General features: G+C 43.5%; 1 protein-coding gene across 1 annotated transcript in view; it reads right to left on the reverse strand.

The window, feature by feature from the left end:
• Positions 1–4,908: 4,908 nt before the first annotated feature.
• The window catches only part of arhgap25 (Rho GTPase activating protein 25), a 54,199-nt gene continuing 40,138 nt past the window's right edge, over positions 4,909–18,969 (reverse strand). Inside the window, exons 10-11 of the mRNA XM_034171231.1 lie at positions 15,670–16,199; positions 4,909–5,553 (exon numbers count right to left, since the gene is read on the reverse strand). Coding sequence (XP_034027122.1) covers positions 5,352–5,553; positions 15,670–16,199 — 732 coding nt within the window. The 3' untranslated portion in view covers positions 4,909–5,351. The remainder of the gene's footprint in view (positions 5,554–15,669; positions 16,200–18,969) is intronic.

The raw sequence follows: 18,969 nt of genomic DNA on the forward strand, positions 1-18,969 counted from the left end.
CAAGTTTGGCTGATGCAAGCACACGATTCAAATCCATATAGTTTTTGAAAAAAATAAAAAGGTCGGATACTTTTCTAACAGACCTCGTATATTATATTAAATCTAAAATTTCAAAAGTTATTGCGATTCTGTATAAAGCACATTATCATATACCTATAAATGATACGCCAATATGATTGGATAAAACACTAAAGAATAAATAGCAATACACCCTTTTCGCGGACGGGTAATATTTTTCATACGACCTGAGTAATCAGCCATGTACAATTCTTTCCGCCTCGCTTAGAAAACAGCGCTTGGAACTTGAGGTGGATGGATGATGAAAGAAGCAAAACACCTTCGCAATTTATGTCGATATTTTGATGAATTTCTTCATTTACAGCAAGAATTTACAGAAAGAATTGTACGTGACACCTGTCGGCATCACCGCAATTGCTCTCACTGCCTCCGATGCGCTTACCGAGTCTGCGGTCTCGGTAAGTGCCGCAGCAGGCCACTCACACCGCCCTCCTGTCTGCTGTGCCGAGCTGCATGCAGCAACAGGTCCAGAGACTATGCTTGCTGCATGGTGTCGGTAACCACAGCCGCAGAGCTCTGTGGCCATGACTTGGATTCTTTGCGGGTCCTGCATCCATACCCCCGGAGGCAGTGAGCGAAGGGAGAGCACGTGCATTGTGTTCTGCGTGCATTTATCATTTATAGGTATATGATAAAATTGTTATCAAGTTGTTTTACCAATGAATATGGCTTTATACACCCTGATATAATGCTACCTCTCCCAGCATTTGTTGGTCACGCTGTATCATTCATTACTCGACCCATACATGACTTATTGCATTGAGGTTTGGGGAAACACACACAGTATAAAACAAAAATAAATCCAATATTTCTGTTACAAAAGAAAGCTGTAAGAGTTCTAAGTTTAAAACCATATCATACCATACCAACAAACCCAGTGTTTGCTTGTTTTCACATTTTTAAATTTTGAGATTTGGTTGATTATTTTATGATACAGACCATGTATGAAGTTAATAATAAACTCTTGCCATAACATGTTCAGGCGTTGTTTAAAATGAGGAAGTCCTGTTATCATCTGCGAGGAACACTGATATTCGATAGAAGAAAGATTCGAACTACTGTTAAAAGTCATTGCGTTTCTGTAAAAGGTGTTAAAATCTGGAATAATTGCTCCGATAGTATTTAATTATCTGGCTTTAAAAGACTTCATAAAAACAACAAAATTTATTACTATAGTATGCAAAATTAGGTGAACTGACTTCGTGGCTGTTCTTTTATCTACTGATTGTTCCGTCGTGTTCAGTTATGTTATTTTACTTATTGGTACTTCTTGTTATGAGTGTACATAAATGTGTATATAGTACCTGGTGTGGGGGGGTTATAAGCTTTTGCTACAGCTCACACCCTTTCGGCCTCACCTAACTGGGTAATTGTTTATGAGTTATTGTTGTATTTTCTTTTTTCTTTTGATTTGTTTTGTTAATGAGAAATTATTTTGTTAAGTATGTTTGTTCATTCATTCATTCATTCATTCATTCAATCATTTAAAATGTGCAGCGATACACAAACATAAGCTTCAGCCCAACACACAAACAATGGAGAGGAAAGACGCTTCAGAGAAACTGACATCCAATCAGAACAGCAGAACTTTCTGTACTGGATATGTTGTTTGGAAATTTAAAAATTTGCTGCTGGCCACCAAACACGAACCAGCGATGAGCACCTTCCTGCCTGCGCAGCCAGGGGGATGTAAACTATGTGGAAACAGTCAGATCAGGGAGCGTATGCTTGTGCAACGTGTCCATCAAGCCACAGAACCGCCTTGAACTGATCCATCTCCACCCCTGGAAGGTCACCATCTATCTCCTGCATCTAGGTGGAACCTGAGCATTATCTTGGCCTTCTCAAGCCACTGGGGGCTGGATCAAAGTCACTCTAGTGGACCCCAAGGATCATCTGAAGCTCACTGGTTAGCATCTAAGTCTCACAACCTTCGCTTCCATCATGTTCGGCATTTGGCACATTTCCCTTCCGACAGAATCAGTCATTTGTAAGGTTGTTTCAGGACCTGTAAAAGTGTTTTGCATTTGTAATTATGAGTTGCACTTCCGAGCCACTGCGGAGAGCTGCTGGTTTAATTGAAGATTTAACTCATTCCCAAAGCTACTACCACCTTGTGGTGGTTAATCTGAACTACAAAAGAGAGCAATTTGATTTAGACTCATAGAGACTGAGCTTTTGAAGGTGAATATTTTTGACATGAATGTAACCCTGTGCCGGCTATTTCATACAACAGAGAAAATCACAAGAACAAATCACAAGCTTTCACGCCTCATAATGACAATGATGCCATTGTTGCTGATTAGTGAAACAGTGCGGGGTCAAAGGTGACAGTTACGGAGAGCGCGTGACTCAGTGTCGCTCTACTGTACGTACCAATAACTGTGAGGCGGTCGACAGGCGGCTCAAAGGTTTCCTGTATGACTGCAAAAACATTTGGGATTCAAGTGCGTCACACGGTGCAGATTACACCAACTGTGCTGCTGTCACCTGAACCTCGTCACACGGCTCGTAAAGTCACATCGCTCATTCCTGGGCTTCTTTGAGTGACCTGCAGATACACTCCTGTCAGTGGAGGGTCAGAGGGATTGGAAGGAATGAGCTCCAGTCGCCCACCAGCCTGACAGCTGACAGACACGTACCTTATCTGGTGTTTTGGCAAACTGCTGTGGCAACAATCTCCCTGAAGGTGTAAGAAGGTCAGAGGCACGTGCGTACAGTATGCTCTCTCCAAACGGTGTCACTTCAAGGACAAGTTCACTTTGTATTTACAACTTTAGCCACATTAAAACATTGCTACGGGTCAATCCTCTGAGTGTTACACTCACTGCTGGGAACTGGATCGTATGAGAGAAATCCATTTGTCCCACAAACTGCTGAATGGGAAACACACGAGAACCAATGGGGCACCTGCAGGAACTCAAACAACATTCTCACCAACCTTAAAATTGCTTGCGTGTTGTTGGTGATATTGTTGTGTGGGCCGCTGAAGAGGAGGTACTGCTGGCCCACCACCACCAGAGGGCGCCCTGCCTGGAGTGCGGGCTCCAGGCACCAGAGGGCGCTGCCGCCTTATGGGAGCAGCCTGGGTGACAGCTGTCACCCATCACTGGACCCAGCTGTTTCACTCAGCACAGAGGTATATCAGGAGGACGGCGTCTCCACCTCAGTGCCGAGATATCGCCTTTAGACTAAGGTAACGTTCTCTGCATTTATATTCTGACTAACAAAAGACTTGTTAAACCTTTTTCAGGACAGCTGATTACTATAAGCTAAATTGCTTGGATAAGTACTCACCTGCCTGCCAAATTGTGACTAGAGGTGGAGGCGGCTTCTCCCCTCTCCGTTACTGGGTGCTGTCGCATCCACGCCTGTGTTGTTGCTCTCTTCCGCCAGCAGTACCGGATCCGACGAGCGGAGGCAGTGGCCACCTGGGACTTCGGGACTTGGCGGTTCCAGTATTTCCAGGGTTCGGTGGCAGAGGAGATCTGGGTGGTTCCGGTTCGACTGAGACGGACGTCTCCTACCTTCGAGCCTGCCCACACGACACCAGCGGATTCGACCCCAAATTGTTGATTGTTGTATTCATTGTGCTCGTTTCACAATAGTAAACCTTGTTATTCACCTTCCTCCATTGTCCGTTCATTACGCCCCCTGTTGTGGGTCCGTGTACCTACACTTTCACAACAGATATCATTAAATAAAAAACTAGTTTTCTCAGATCGCCCCAAACCTGGAAAAAACTAAGACCGCCTGTGATCAAAATCAGTTTAAGGTGGTTTCGATGATCTTCAGACTAATGGTTGGGTGGTCTAAAGGTGCTGAGGTCAATATCTGTTTGGTGTCAGGTGGTACAATTGGAACATCACTGATGTCCAGGGGATTAGGTCCTTAATCCCAAAATTGCTCCTTGTGTGCAGTTGAGCACTTTCCGTGGCATCACTGTAACACTGGTGTGTGAATGTGAGGTATCATTTTAAAGCATCTTGGCCAAGATAGCAGACAGGTAGCACCCAATCACATGGTTAACCTTCAACCCTACCTCCCAAATGTAGCAATCCATCTGCCACAGCCAGGTGAAACTTAGGCATCTCTTTGACCTTTTCAAGTGGTCGAGATCTTCAACTTCTCATTGTAGTCTCCCTAGTAATCGTTCATTTGACACAAAGTTGTTCCAGTGGCAGCCAAGGATCCTCCACAGACACCCGGTACCAAAGACATCCAGGTATCACCTTGTCACTTGCATTGAGGGGAAGCATGAGCTACGTCATTTTGGACATGTGGCGGTTTCTCATTATATGATCTAACACAAAGGTGCCTTAGTGGTCAAGAGTTTGAAAAGTCCAAGGACACACCCACCTTTGACCTGGCTTCAACAGACAGATGCTTACTTTCCAAAGGTTGCCATCCAGGACAGAGGGAGGTTCCATGGTGCAGTGGATGCAGCTACCCACGGCACCAGCACATGTTCCGAGATTTGACTTGACTTGAGGTCATCAACACTGAGGCAGCTGCCATAATGTCGGAGTCTCTCAAGTAACAGTTGGTTTGACACAAAGTAATTCAGGTGATACTCGAGGACTCTCCAGACGGACCCATTAGGAAAGACTTGCAGTCGTTACCTTAGGTCACTGGTTAGCATCCAAGTCTCGCAACCATAGAGTAAGAGCTGAAGCACCAGGACCCGAAAAAAAACACAGATTCCTTCAATGGTATGAACGTCGCCAAACGCCTCTGCCCAGCAACCTCACAGCTGAGATACAATCTTCATTTATTATCATGATAAAAATAAATGTGCAAAATATTTTCTTCTGAATCAACAAACACTTTAAATTGTTGGATTTTTTTATTATTAATTTAACACTAAACAGAACCAAAAAGACATTTTTTACTCTTTCTTACACAATGTATTTCTAATGTCCAGGTTTAATAGTATTCCAGCGAGTCTTGATCTCGAGGCAGTTTGTCAAAACTTTCATCTTCTACATGGAACACTTCTTCTTTCCTGCATGTCCTCTATGACATCATTAATCCATAAACCATGATGTCACTCCTTCACAGAGGATGAACGTGCCTGTGATTTCACACAGATTGTCTCGTTAAAAGCCTGTTCGAGGTCATATTTACTGACCATCCTGCAGAGAGCCACACAGAGTCAACATGAACACAGTGTGGACGAGGACGCCGTCCTCCATTAGCAGCTCCTGTGGGTTGAACTCTGCCGAGGTTGGCAGAGTCCTGAGTCTGTGTTCTTTGGCATCCAACTGCTACGTTTAGGGGGGAACTTGGGACTCTCTGCTGAGGAACTGCTCAATGTCTCTCTGCAGCTCCTCATTGCGCCTCAAGGCCTCATCCCTGCTGCGTTCAGCATTCCTCAGGCAGATCTCAAGGGCGGCCACATGGCGGCGCTCCAACTCCAGAGCAGACTTGAGCTCAGCCACTGTGGCCTTTAACTCCTTGTTCTCCTGCTGCAGACTGCAAGGACACAAAGTTCAGACTATGACAGGCGCAATGGTAAAGAAGTCTACATTCCCTCAGAAAAGCATCTTGAGGAACATAATCATGGAGAACACTGTAGCCAGTCTGTGCACATAACATTTTAAATACAGTGATATTTTGGAGATGCACCTTTGACTGACATCAAGCTTTTAAACATGATAAGATGTCACGGTGGTTTGGTCATCTGGGTACACTAACAAATGTCTTCTTCCCAGACGGGGATATTTTTGCACAGAGCGTCATGTGACCACTGAAGGCAGCCGAGCGTTGATACTGAGGTCGGGCTTCACATTTCCTACTACATTATCTCCAACTTTGGTCCTGTGGTTCCGTAGCACAGACGCTACAGTAATGAACTCAGGACCAGGTACTAACTGGATCCCAATGAATCCTTAATTTAGAGTTCTGCAGAGTTTGTGTTCAAACAAAGCAAACATCATTTCAGTGTTGCTTCTGATTTTTCAACTCAGACACAAGAACCAGTTAACCAGGTTAAAATTAGGGTTTAGGTTAAGGCTAGGTTAAAATTAGGGGCTAGATTAAGGCCAGCATTAAATCAAGATTATTGGATAGATTAAGTGTAGGGTTTATGTTAAGGTTAGGGGAGAGTTTAAGGCAGTGTTGTCCAAACTATTCCAGAAAGGGCCGAGAGGGTGCAGGTTTTCTTTTGTTCATCCCATTCAATGTGGAATTGAGCACACATGCATACGCAACAAGTACCTCCCTTTCCACGCCCCTATTTCAATATGCAAATCCATGCAAATAGGCCCTGGAGCTGAGATTCCCCCTCCATCAGATCAGTCAACATGAACACAGAAAAGAAATTATACAGAGTATGCGCTGCAGATGACTGCAAGTGATGTAGACATATGCAGGGATGGTTTATTTAGTACCCCATTAAATGGAATAAATGAGAAATATGTTAGTGGGAGCATGTGTGCGTGAGGTCATGGCCGCAGTGAGCTCACAGCAGCGCGCACACACACGGAGGATAAAAGAAATGTGGTGCACAAGCTGGTTTTCCTTCAGAACAATTATACGAATAAATTAATTATTCATGCAGCCATCTATTGTGCACCATGCCAGCCTGTTCCCAACCCAATGCATTTATGCATCACATATGATTTGAACATTGATGGAATGACAATGTTTCCTTTTAACAAAAACAAATCCATCATGTGATGGTGCCTTTATAGCAAAATGTGTGCAGTCAATAGCTCAGATTTTATTAGGGAAACCGGCTCTCGCTGCAAAATGTGCTTTAAAGTTGGAATGTGATGTGCCTGGCTGATATCTGGATGACTGCGGGGAAGTGATGGTCTAGAGATTAAGTGTTGGGCTTGAGACCAGAGGATCCTCGGTTGAAATCCCAGCCTGATTGGAAAGGGCCCTTGGGCAAGGTCTTTAATTCCCAAGTTGTTCCTGGTGTGTAGTGAGCACCTTGCATAGCAGCAGCCTTGAAAAGCACTTTCAGCGTCTGATGCAGATAGAAAAGCACAATATAAATGCAGTCCATTTACCACTGCGTTCCACACAGCTGACATGGCTCGGCTCAAGGTTGACTGGCACACGCCTGACCACTCGGCCAGCTCATGCTGGAATGCCCCTGATGCCAGTAAGACCAGCATGGCCAGCACCTGTGTGGGCACAGACAACCCCTGGCTCCTCGCCGTATTCCGCTCTGGACCAGCTGCAGTTCTGTGCGCAACTCCAGTAACAGTCACCTTGGTAATGGAATTCGGCTTATGAGCCAGTTCATTTACAGGAAAAACCTTGTCTTCCCTGAATACACACTCACGTCGGATTGCACCATTTGTAAGGTCCCCTAACAACACTAATGCACCTACTGTTACTACCATTTTACACATCACTTTGCACATGTTTTTATGTCCACCCCTATAACTACAAACACATGGATGTATTAATTGCTCATCTGTGTGTCACTGCACATCACTCTGATGACTTCTTGTTTTCACACCTTTAATGGTTCCCAGCATCACCTCTACGTGTCCACAGTGGAACAATAGCTGTAGAAACGTGCGTATGCCAGCCAGGATTTGTGTGTGGTGCACCGCACATTTCCACGGTCATTTCACTTTTGATACAGCTGAACGCTGATGTGGAGACAGATGTACGCCATGTTTTTAGCACTGTTGTCGTGCGTTACCTGTGCTGCTCCACAGCCTGTCCAGTGGATTTTTATTTAGCACTGTTGTCGTGCGTTGCCTGTGCTGCTCCACAGCCTGTCCAGTGGATTTTTATTTTTATTTTATTTTATTTTTTAGCACTGTTGTTGTGCGTTACCTGTGCTGCTCCACAGCCTGTCTAGTGGATTTTTATTTTATTTTAGCACTGTTGTCGTGCGTTACCTGTGCTGCTCCACAGCCTGTCTAGTGTCGGATTCCCTGTTTGGGAATCCGCTAGCTTAGCGTAGCTACTAGCTCTTAGCCGTTTTAGCATGGCGGCTTCTCCTGTCTCTCCCGTACTTTTCTGCTCTGGGTGTTTAGTTATTCCTCGGCCTCTTTTAGCAGTAACGGTACTTGTAATAAGTGCAGCTTATTCGTAGCTTTGGAGGCCAGGCTGGGCGAATTGGAGGCTCGGCTCCGCACCGTGGAAAATTCTACAGCTAGCCAGGCCCCTGTAGTCGGTGCGGACCAAGGTAGCTTAGCCGCCGTTAGTTCCCCCCCTGGCAGACCCCGTGCAGTCGGGAAGGCAGGCTGACTGGGTGACTGTGAGGAGGAAGCGTAGCCCTAAACAGAAGCCCCGTGTACACCGTCAACCCGTTCACATCTCTAACCGTTTTTCCCCACTCGACGATACACTCGCCGAGGATCAAACTCTGGTTATTGGCGACTCTGTTTTGAGAAATGTGAAGTTAGCGACACCAGCATCCATTGTCAATTGTCTTCCGGGGGCCAGAGCAGGCGACATCGAAGGACATTTGAAATTGCTGGCTAAGGCTAAGCGTAAATTTGGTAAGATTGTAATTCACGTCGGCAGTAATGACACTCGGTTACGCCAATCGGAGGTCACTAAAATTAACATTGAATCGGTGTGTAACTTTGCAAAAACAATGTCGGACTCTGTTGTTTTCTCTGGGCCCCTCCCCAATCAGACCGGGAGTGACATGTTTAGCCGCATGTTCTCCTTGAATTGCTGGCTGTCTGAGTGGTGTCCAAAAAATGAGGTGGGCTTCATTGATAATTGGCAAAGCTTCTGGGGAAAACCTGGTCTTGTTAGGAGAGACGGCATCCATCCCACTTTAGAGGGAGCAGCTCTCATTTCTAGAAATCTGGCCAATTTTTTGGGATCCTCCAAACTGTGACTGTCTAGCGTTGGGACCAGGAGGCAGAGCTGTGGTCTTATACACCTCTCTGCAGCTTCTCTCCCCCTGCCATCCCCTTATTACCCCATCCCCGTAGAGACGGTGCCTGCTCCCAGACCACCAATAACTAGCAAAAATCTATTTAAGCATAAAAATTCAAAAAGAAAAAATAATATAGCACCTTCAATTGCACCACAGACTAAAACAGTTAAATGTGGTCTATTAAACATTAGGTCTCTTTCTTCTAAGTCCCTGTTGGTAAATGATATAATAATTGATCAACGTATTGATTTATTCTGCCTAACAGAAACTTGGTTACAGCAGGATGAATATGTTAGTTTAAATGAGTCAACACCCCCGAGTCACACTAACTGTCAGAATGCTCGTAGCACGGGCCGGGGCGGAGGATTAGCAGCAATCTTCCATTCCAGCTTATTAATTAATCAAAAACCTAGACAGAGCTTTAATTCATTTGAAAGCTTGTCTCTTAGTCTTGTCCATCCAAATTGGAAGTCCCAAAAACCAGTTTTATTTGTTATTATCTATCGTCCACCTGGTCGTTACTGTGAGTTTCTCTGTGTATTTTGTGCTTACTTAGTGCTTAGCTCAGATAAGATAATTATAGTGGGCGATTTTAACATCCACACAGATGCTGAGAATGACAGCCTCAACACTGCATTTAATCTATTATTAGACTCTATCGGCTTTGCTCAAAAAGTAAATGAGTCCACCCACCACTTTAATCATATTTTAGATCTTGTTCTGACTTATGGTATGGAAATAGAAGACTTAACAGTATTCCCTGAAAACTCCCTTTTGTCTGATCATTTTTTAATAACATTTACATTTACCCTGATGGACTACCCTGCAGTGGGGAATAAGTTTCATTACACTAGAAGTCTTTCAGAAAGCGCTGTAACTAGGTTTAAGGATATGATTCCTTCTTTATGTTCTCTAATGTCATATACCAACACAGAGCAGAGTAGCTACCTAAACTCTGTAAGGGAGTTAGAGTATCTTGTCAATAGTTTTACATCCTCATTGAAGACAACTTTGGATGCTGTAGCTCCTCTGAAAAAGAGAGCTTTAAATCAGAAGTGTCTGACTCCGTGGTATAACTCACAAACTCGTAGCTTAAAGCAGATAACCCGTAAGTTGGAGAGGAAATGGCGTCTCACTAATTTAGAAGATCTTCACTTAGCCTGGAAAAAGAGTTTGTTGCTCTATAAGAAAGCCCTTCGTGAAGCTAGGACATCTTTCTACTCATCACTAATTGAAGAAAATAAGAACAACCCCAGGTTTCTTTTCAGCACTGTAGCCAGGCTGACAAAGAGTCAGAGCTCTATTGAGCTGAGTATTCCATTAACTTTAACTAGTAATGACTTCATGACTTTCTTTGCTAACAAAATTTTGACTATTAGAGAAAAAATTACTCATAACCATCCCAAAGATGTATCGTTATCTTTGGCTGCTTTCAGTGATGCCGGTATTTGGTTAGACTCTTTCTCTCCGATTGTTCTGTCTGAGTTATTTTCATTAGTTACTTCATCCAAACCATCAACATGTTTATTAGACCCCATTCCTACCAGGCTGCTCAAGGAAGCCCTACCATTAATTAATGCTTCAATCTTAAATATGATCAATCTATCTTTGTTAGTTGGTTATGTACCACAGGCCTTTAAGGTGGCAGTAATTAAACCATTACTTAAAAAGCCATCACTTGACCCAGCTATCTTAGCTAATTATAGGCCAATCTCCAACCTTCCTTTTCTCTCAAAGATTCTTGAGAGGGTAGTTGTAAAACAGCTAACTGATCACCTGCAGAGGAATGGTCTATTTGAAGAGTTTCAGTCAGGTTTTAGAATTCATCATAGTACAGAAACAGCATTAGTGAAGGTTACAAATGATCTTCTTATGGCTTCGGACAGTGGACTTATCTCTGTGCTTGTTCTGTTGGACCTCAGTGCTGCTTTTGATACTGTTGACCATAAAATTTTATTACAGAGATTAGAGCATGTCATAGGTATTAAAGGCATTGCGCTGCGGTGGTTTGAATCATATTTGTCTAATAGATTACAGTTTGTTCATGTAAATGGGGAATCTTCTTCACAGACTAAAGTTAATTATGGAGTTCCACAAGGTTCTGTGCTAGGACCAATTTTATTCACTTTATACATGCTTCCCTTGGGCAGTATTATTAGACGGTATTGCTTAAATTTTCATTGTTACGCAGATGATACCCAGCTTTATCTATCCATGAAGCCAGAGGATACACACCAATTAGCTAAACTGCAGGATTGTCTTACAGACATAAAGACATGGATGACCTCTAATTTCCTGCTTTTAAACTCAGATAAAACTGAAATTATTGTACTTGGCCCCACAAATCTTAGAAGCATGGTGTCTAACCAGATCGTTACTCTGGATGGCATTTCCCTGATCTCTAGTAATACTGTGAGAAATCTTGGAGTTATTTTTGATCAGGATATGTCATTCAAAGCGCATATTAAACAAATATGTAGGACTGCCTTTTTGCATTTACGCAATATCTCTAAAATCAGAAAGGTCTTGTCTCAGAGTGATGCTGAAAAATTAATTCATGCATTTATTTCCTCTAGGCTGGACTATTGTAATTCATTATTATCAGGTTGTCCTAAAAGTTCCCTAAAAAGCCTTCAGTTGGTTCAGAATGCTGCAGCTAGAGTACTGACGGGGACTAGCAGGAGAGAGCATATCTCACCCGTGTTGGCCTCCCTTCATTGGCTTCCTGTTAATGCTAGAATAGAATTTAAAATTCTTCTTCTTACTTATAAGGTTTTGAATAATCAGGTCCCATCTTATCTTAGGGACCTCGTAGTACCATATTACCCCATTAGAGCGCTTCGCTCTCAGACTGCGGGCTTACTTGTAGTTCCTAGGGTTTGTAAGAGTAGAATGGGAGGCAGAGCCTTCAGCTTTCAGGCTCCTCTCCTGTGGAACCAGCTCCCAATTCAGATCAGGGAGACAGATACCCTCTCTACTTTTAAGATTAGGCTTAAAACTTTCCTTTTCGCTAAGGCTTATAGTTAGGGCTGGATCGGGTGACCCTGGACCATCCCTTGGTTATGTTGCTTTAGACGTAGACTGTGGGGGGGTTCCCATGATGCACTGTTTCTTTCTCTTTTTGCTCCGTATGCATCACTCTGCATTTAATCATTAGTGATCGATCTCTTTTTCCTGGTTCATTCCCTCAGCCCCAACCAGTCTCAGCAGAAGACTGCCCCTCCCTGAGCCTGGTTCTGCTGGAGGTTTCTTCCTGTTAAAAGGGAGTTTTTCCTTCCCACTGTGGCCAAGTGCTTGCTCATAGGGGGTCGTTTTGACCGTTGGGGTTTTTCATAATTTTTCATAATTATTGTATGGCCTTGCCTTGCAATGTGGAGCGCCTTGGGGCAACTGTTTGTTGTGATTTGGCGCTATATAAGAAAAAAGTTGATTGATTGATTGATGTTTTTATGTGTATGCGCGCTTTGTACATTAGGCCCCTGGATATCACACAACCTCCAATCCCACAAGTCGATGATGCCTGCTTCTCTGTCAATGTTCCTGGCATCTAGATCACCAGTTTTGTTCCTTTCTATTATGTCTTTCTGCAGATTTTGACTAATTTCAAAGAAAGTTTTAATTTTTTTGTAGTTTGATCACTTTATGGCAATTCACACCCATTTACGTTAGTATTGTATAAGCATATGATTGTTGTAAAATGTTTTTTTATGACATCTAACGCGTGCCTTCAAAACAGACTGATTTATACCTCATGCAAAACACTTTGGCAGAAATTTAAAAATCCGTAAATATGCAAAAATGCGTAATTCTTACATCCCTGTTCCTACTGTGCATCTCACCGCTGTCACACTATCCTTGTACATCTCATGCACTAGCCTCACATATTCCTCTGCCACTCCAGACCTCCTCATGCAATGCCACAATTCTTCTCTTGTCACCCTGTCATAAGGTTTCTCTAAATCCACAAGCACACAATATAATTTCTTCTGGCCTTCTCTATGCTTCTCCATCAGTATTTTCAGAGCAAACATTGAATCTGTAGTGCTCTTTCTCAGCATTGCTACTCAAAGATCTTCACCTGTTTTCTAAGACTAGCTTCTACTACTCTTTCCCATAACTTCATTCTGTGGCTGATCAGCTTCATGCTTCTGTAGTTACTGCAGCTCTGCACATCACCCTTGTTCTTAAAAATAATAACCAGCACACGTCGTCTCCACTCCTCAGGCATCCTGCTCTGTCCCTTTGTCTGACCAAGTCCATTCTCCTTCCTAACTGTTCAACTTCTTGTACAGCTCACAATATGCCTTTTCCTTTGCTTTTGCAACTCTTTTCACCTTATGCCACATTTCCTTGTAGTCCTGTCTACTTTCTTTATCTTTCCGACTATCCCAATTCTTATTTTGCCAACTTCTTTCCTCTTATGCTTTCCTGGACATCTTCATTCCACCACCAAGTCTCCTTGTCTTCCTTACACTGTCCAGATGTCACACCCAGTATCTTCCTAGCTGTCTCTCTCACCACATCTGCAGTACTTCTCCAGTTGTCCAAAACTGCTTCCCCTCCATCCAGTGCCTGTCTCACCAAATTCACCAAATTTCATGCAACAGTCTTCCTCCTTCAGTTTCCACCATCTGATCTTTTGTTGAGCTCTGACTCTTTTGTTTCTTCACCTCTAAAGTCATCCTAGAAAACACCATCCTATGCTGTCTAGCTACACTCTCTCCTGCCACCAACTTACAAGCTCCAATTTCTTTAACTTGCATCTCCTACAAAGAATGTAGTCCACCTGTGTGCATCTTCCTGCACTCTTATATGTCACTCTGTGCTCCTCCCTTTTCTTAAAGTAGGTGTTCACAGCCATTTCCATCCTTTTTACAAAATCAGCTACCATCTGCCCTTCCACATTTCTGTCCTTGATACCACACATAAAGGCATGACTGCCTCATCACCTTGGTTCCCTTCACTAACATGCCCACTGAAGACCGCTCCAATCACCACTCTTTCATGCTTGGGTTCACTCTCCACCACTTAATCTAACTCACTCCAGGAATCTTCTTTCTTCTTCGTCTCGTAACCTACCTGTGGGGCATATGCACATGTGATATTCATCATCAACCCTTCAATTTCCCACTTCATACTCATCACCCTGTTGGACACTCGCTTAACCTCCAACACATTCTTAATATACGCTTCCTGTAAAATGACCCCAACACCATTTCTCTCTCTATCCATATCATGATACAACAACTTGAACCCACCCCCTATGCTCCAGGCCTTACTTCCCTTAGACTTGGTCTCTTGCACACATAATATGTCTGCCTTTCTCCTCTCCATCATGTCAGCCAGCTCTTTCCTTTTACCAATCATACTGCCAGCATTCCATTCTGTGCCAATGTTCAGACTCTAAATTCCACCCTTCTAGTTTTCCTCTTCTCCTGTTGTCTCTGGACATGTTCTACTCCTCTTCTTCTTCCCCCAGCAGTAGCCCAATTTCCACCTGCACCCTGTTGGGCAATGACATCGGTGGTGGTCATTGTTAACCCGGGCGTCGAGCGATCCGGTATGGAAATTCGATTTGTCCCCTGCATGTTTTGTGGGGGTTTTTTGGTGTGTTTATGCTGGATGTCTTTCCTGTTGGAACCCTCCTCATTTATCCGGGCTTGGGACCGGCACTCAGAGTGTACTGGCTGCACACCCCATGTGGCTGAGGTGTGTTTGGTTAATCTGTGGGTTAAATTAATGCTGGGTTGATGTTAATGGTTCAGTTAAGGTTAGGATAATATTACGGCTTAGTTAAGGTTATGTTAGGGTTAATGGTTCAGTTAGTTTTAGGGTTAATATGAGGGTAATATAATTGTTTAAGGCTAATCATCAAGTTAAATTAAGATTAGGTTAAATTTAGTGGTTGACTTAAAGTTAGTGGTTCGGTTAATATTACAGTTTAATTAGAATTATGTTGATGTTATTGGTTCATTTAAGTTTAAGGTCAAGTTAAGATTATTGTTTAGGCTAATTGTTGAGTTAAGGTTAGGTTAAGGTTAGTGGTTCAGTTAAGAATGGGGTTTGGGTCATCTTGGGGTTAAATTAATCTTGGGTTGATGGTAGTGGTTTAGTAAAGGTTAGGTTAATTTCAACGTGAAGTTAAAGTGAACTTCAGGTTAATGGTTCAGTTGCAGTTAGGTTAACATTAGGCTTTAGTTACGATTATGTTAACATTCATGATTTAGTTCATTTTAGTGTTTGGATTAGTTTAACGATTAAGTTCAAGTGAAATTAATATAACTGTTCAAGATAATTGTCAAATTAAGGTTAGGTTAATGTTGGGAGATAGGTTAATCTTAAAATTCAGGTTAGATTCAGTTAAGGTTTGTGGGTTAAGGTTGGGGACTGTATTGTCTCTTCCATTAGTCAGATACCTTTGAGTCTTTATTTTTTATAGCTTTTGGTGATCATGTGACTTTCTGTGCACATTCTGGAGACGTAGACTTTGCGAGTCTCCTGGTTGTGCATATCCAGGTTTAGTCACATTTCTATCCATGAGCTACACGATGTTCCAGGACAAATTACATCTGCTGAAAATATTTTGTTGATCAAAGGTTTTCACAACCCAAAAAATTAATGCTCATGACGTCTAAACCACGTGACTTTATTGCTGATCTTAAAGACTGTGCGATGACTTTATCAGCTTTCTGCAGCTTAAAAACAATAATTTAACGTTAACTCACCTGTGAGCGAGCTGCTGGCTGCCTGGCTGCTGCACAGACCTGCAGTTCTGCTGCTGACCTGAACCAGTCTCTCTCAGGTCCAGTACCTTCGGCTGATCAGACACCACTGCATCCCTCTGGGAGTTACAGACGGGTTTTGGAGCGATAGCACCAGTGGAACCTCTGACATCACTTCCTCTTTGGCCTGTGGACTTGTCATCTCCTTCCTTGGTGCTCATCTGAGAATTTCCAAACAGAGATGAACTTCGGAGGTCCAGGATTTTAAATATATCCTCTGACAATGTCCCGCTCTTCTCCTCCACACTCTCTTGGATGCGACTCCATCGGTTCACAGCCTCAGCCTTTGTTGCCATCCCGATGAGGGGGCAGTTGAAGGTGGGAAGAGTTTGGGTGCGTTTACGGGGACCTCCAAGCCAGTCATCCGTAGACCCCTGAAGGCTACTTTGGGAATCACAGTCTCCTTTGTCTAAGCCGGTACTGTCATTGTCCTCCTCTTCTTCTGGAGACTCAGAGAGTGAAGCATCACCCATCTGGAGCAAACCAAAAACTGAACCTTAAAATTCTGCTTTGAGATGATGTTTGAGTTAGAGAACATCAACCTGATTAGAAATCTTTTGTTGCATAACATTCTTTTCAACTTATTTCAAGATCTATGTGCTTGCTGGTCACCAACGTCCGGCTTTAAACTCAGCCTGCCTTATGATGTCACAAAGATATGGAGACACATTTAAAAACACTTCTGTCTGAGGATAATCTGTGAGATCCATCCTGAGGGCTCTGTAAATAATCCCCACCCTCCCAAAACACTCCATGTTTCCCTCTAGAAGCTCCAGTTCCGATACACTGCAGCTTTAACATCATGAGATGGGGCATTTGTGAACTTTTTCTTGCCAGACTCTCCAAAATTAATGCACTTAATGATTTAAATTTGTAAGAAATTAGAGGTCACTTATGTGTCACTTGACTGATTGTCCACATCTACAGTATCAATCCAGACTGTTTGAGTTTGGTGAAAGTACTATATTTTCCCAAGTATACAAGGTCTGTGAGAAAAGTATCCGACCTTTTTATTTTATGCAATAACTATATGGATTTGATTCATATGTTTTTATGTCAGACAAGCTTGAACCTTTGTGCGCATGCATGAGTTTTTCCATGCCTGTCGGTTGCGTCATTCGCCTGTGGGCTTTGAGTGAGCACTGGTCCACCCCTCTCGTCGTTGTTTCATTGCGAGGAAATGGCGGAATGATTTGGGCTTTTTTTCCATCATAATTTTTTCAGAAACTGCTAGAGACAGGCAGCTGGAAACCATTAGAAAAATGTATCTGGCTTTCGGTGAAAATTTTACGGGCTTCACAGAGAATAAGGAGTGTTACTACAGCTTTAAGGACGCCCCACAATGGCACTCGACACGCCGCGCTCTGAGCCGCCATCGAGAGGCAGAAACCACCACATCATTTCTAAATGGATCGCTGTGTGGAGCCGGGACCGTCGTGTGCAATTTCTCTGGTTATCACAAGAGCTGGACATCAGCCATTTTCCGGCAGATTTCACTTTTAACAAGAGATTTTGTCATGGAAAGCCGCGCGGAGGCTTCGCGCGTCACGACCGATTCGCTGATGAAGCGAGACAAAGAACACCTCCGTTTCAGAGTGTTAGAGGACAAGTTGGGACAAGCCTATCTCGGCTTTCAGTGCTTACCAGTCGAGTGAGTATAAAGCCCCGTTTACACACAGACGGTAAGAGCTCCCGGAAGGTCCCAGAAGAGTTTTTGGCCGTCTTAAGGATCACATGCCGTTGTTAACGCCGGCACTAACGCCGGCTTAGTTCCAGCTTTACCGGGAATCGTCGAAAAAATTATTCAACATGTCGAATAATTCCGGGAGCGCTCCCGGAGACCTCCTGTGACGACAGCGACAACGCGAACAACGGCGTTTGATACTTTTTAATCGCCGTTTCATCCTGTCGCTTCCTGTAGTGCCGCAGTTCTTGTCGCGCTGCGACGACCAATCAGGGACTGCATATGTAGTGACGTGGAGATGTCTGGAGTTTGAAGATGTGAACATGTCCTGTATCTGGTAGCAGCCTGTGAGCAGGACTTATGTCTCTTTTGTCCTTTATTTTATAATCATGACAGTTTTTGGAGCGAGCAGCAGCACCACAGCAGCATGGAGCGGAGTTTCTTTTTATTTTTATTTTATGTGCGTGAGCGCGCAAATCGTCCTGGAGATTATTTTGCTTATTAGCTACACAGCTGTATAATAAAGCAAATGGTGACTGGCTTCTAAACACAATTATGACAGAGTTTTTTGGGGGAAAGAGCGAGGAGGAGCCCCGCTGTGCGCGCTCCGCCCCTTTCCACCGCGAAAACAGCCGGAACTACCGCAAACTTCGGTCTACGTACTACTCGCCGACAAAACCGTCTATGTGTAACCTGGGCTTAAGAGAAATTGTGGAGAACTGGACATGTCCCAACTTGTCCTCTAACACTCCGAAACGGAGGTGTTCCTTTGTCTCGCTTCATCAGCGAATCCGTCATGACGCGCGAAGCCTCCGCGCGGCTTTCCATGACAAAATCTCTTGTTAAAAGTGAAATCTGCCAGAAAATGGCTGATGTCCAGCTCTTGCGATAACCAGAGAAATTGCACACGACGGTCCCGGCTCCACACAGCGATCCGTTTAGAAATGATGTGGTGATTTCTGCCTCTCAATGGTGGCTCGGAGCACGGCGCGGCGCACCGAGCGCCATTGTGGGCCGTCCTTAAAGCTGTAGTAACACTCCTTATTCTCTGTGAAGCCCGTAAGATTTTCACCGAAAGCCAGATAAATTTTTCGAATGGTTTCCAGCTACCTGTCTCTGTTTCTGAAAAAATTCTGATGGAAAAAAAAGCCCAAATCATTCCACCATTTCCTCGCAATGAAACAACAACGAGATGGGTGGAGCAGTGCTCACTCAAAGCCTGCCCACAGGCGAATGACGCAACCGACAGGCGTGGAAAAACTCACGCATGCGCACGAAGGTTCAAGCTTGGCTGACGTAAAAACATATGAATCAAATCCATATATTTTTTGCATAAAATTAAAAGGTCGGATACTTTTCTCACAGACCTCGTAAATTGCATTTTTTTTTTTTCCGTATGTGTAACAGTTTTTATCACAGCATTTCCTTGGGGGCAACTTTTAAGTTCCAAAAAATAATTCAGATCTACAGATAAGCGTAAGTTCTTTAATGTAGTATTCAGTGGTGGGCACAGCTAACCAAAAAAATAGCTTCGATAGATAATCAGCTAACTGAAAAGT

The sequence above is a fragment of the Thalassophryne amazonica genome, chromosome 5 (assembly GCF_902500255.1).
Source record: "Thalassophryne amazonica chromosome 5, fThaAma1.1, whole genome shotgun sequence".
NCBI classification, from domain to species: domain Eukaryota; kingdom Metazoa; phylum Chordata; class Actinopteri; order Batrachoidiformes; family Batrachoididae; genus Thalassophryne; species Thalassophryne amazonica.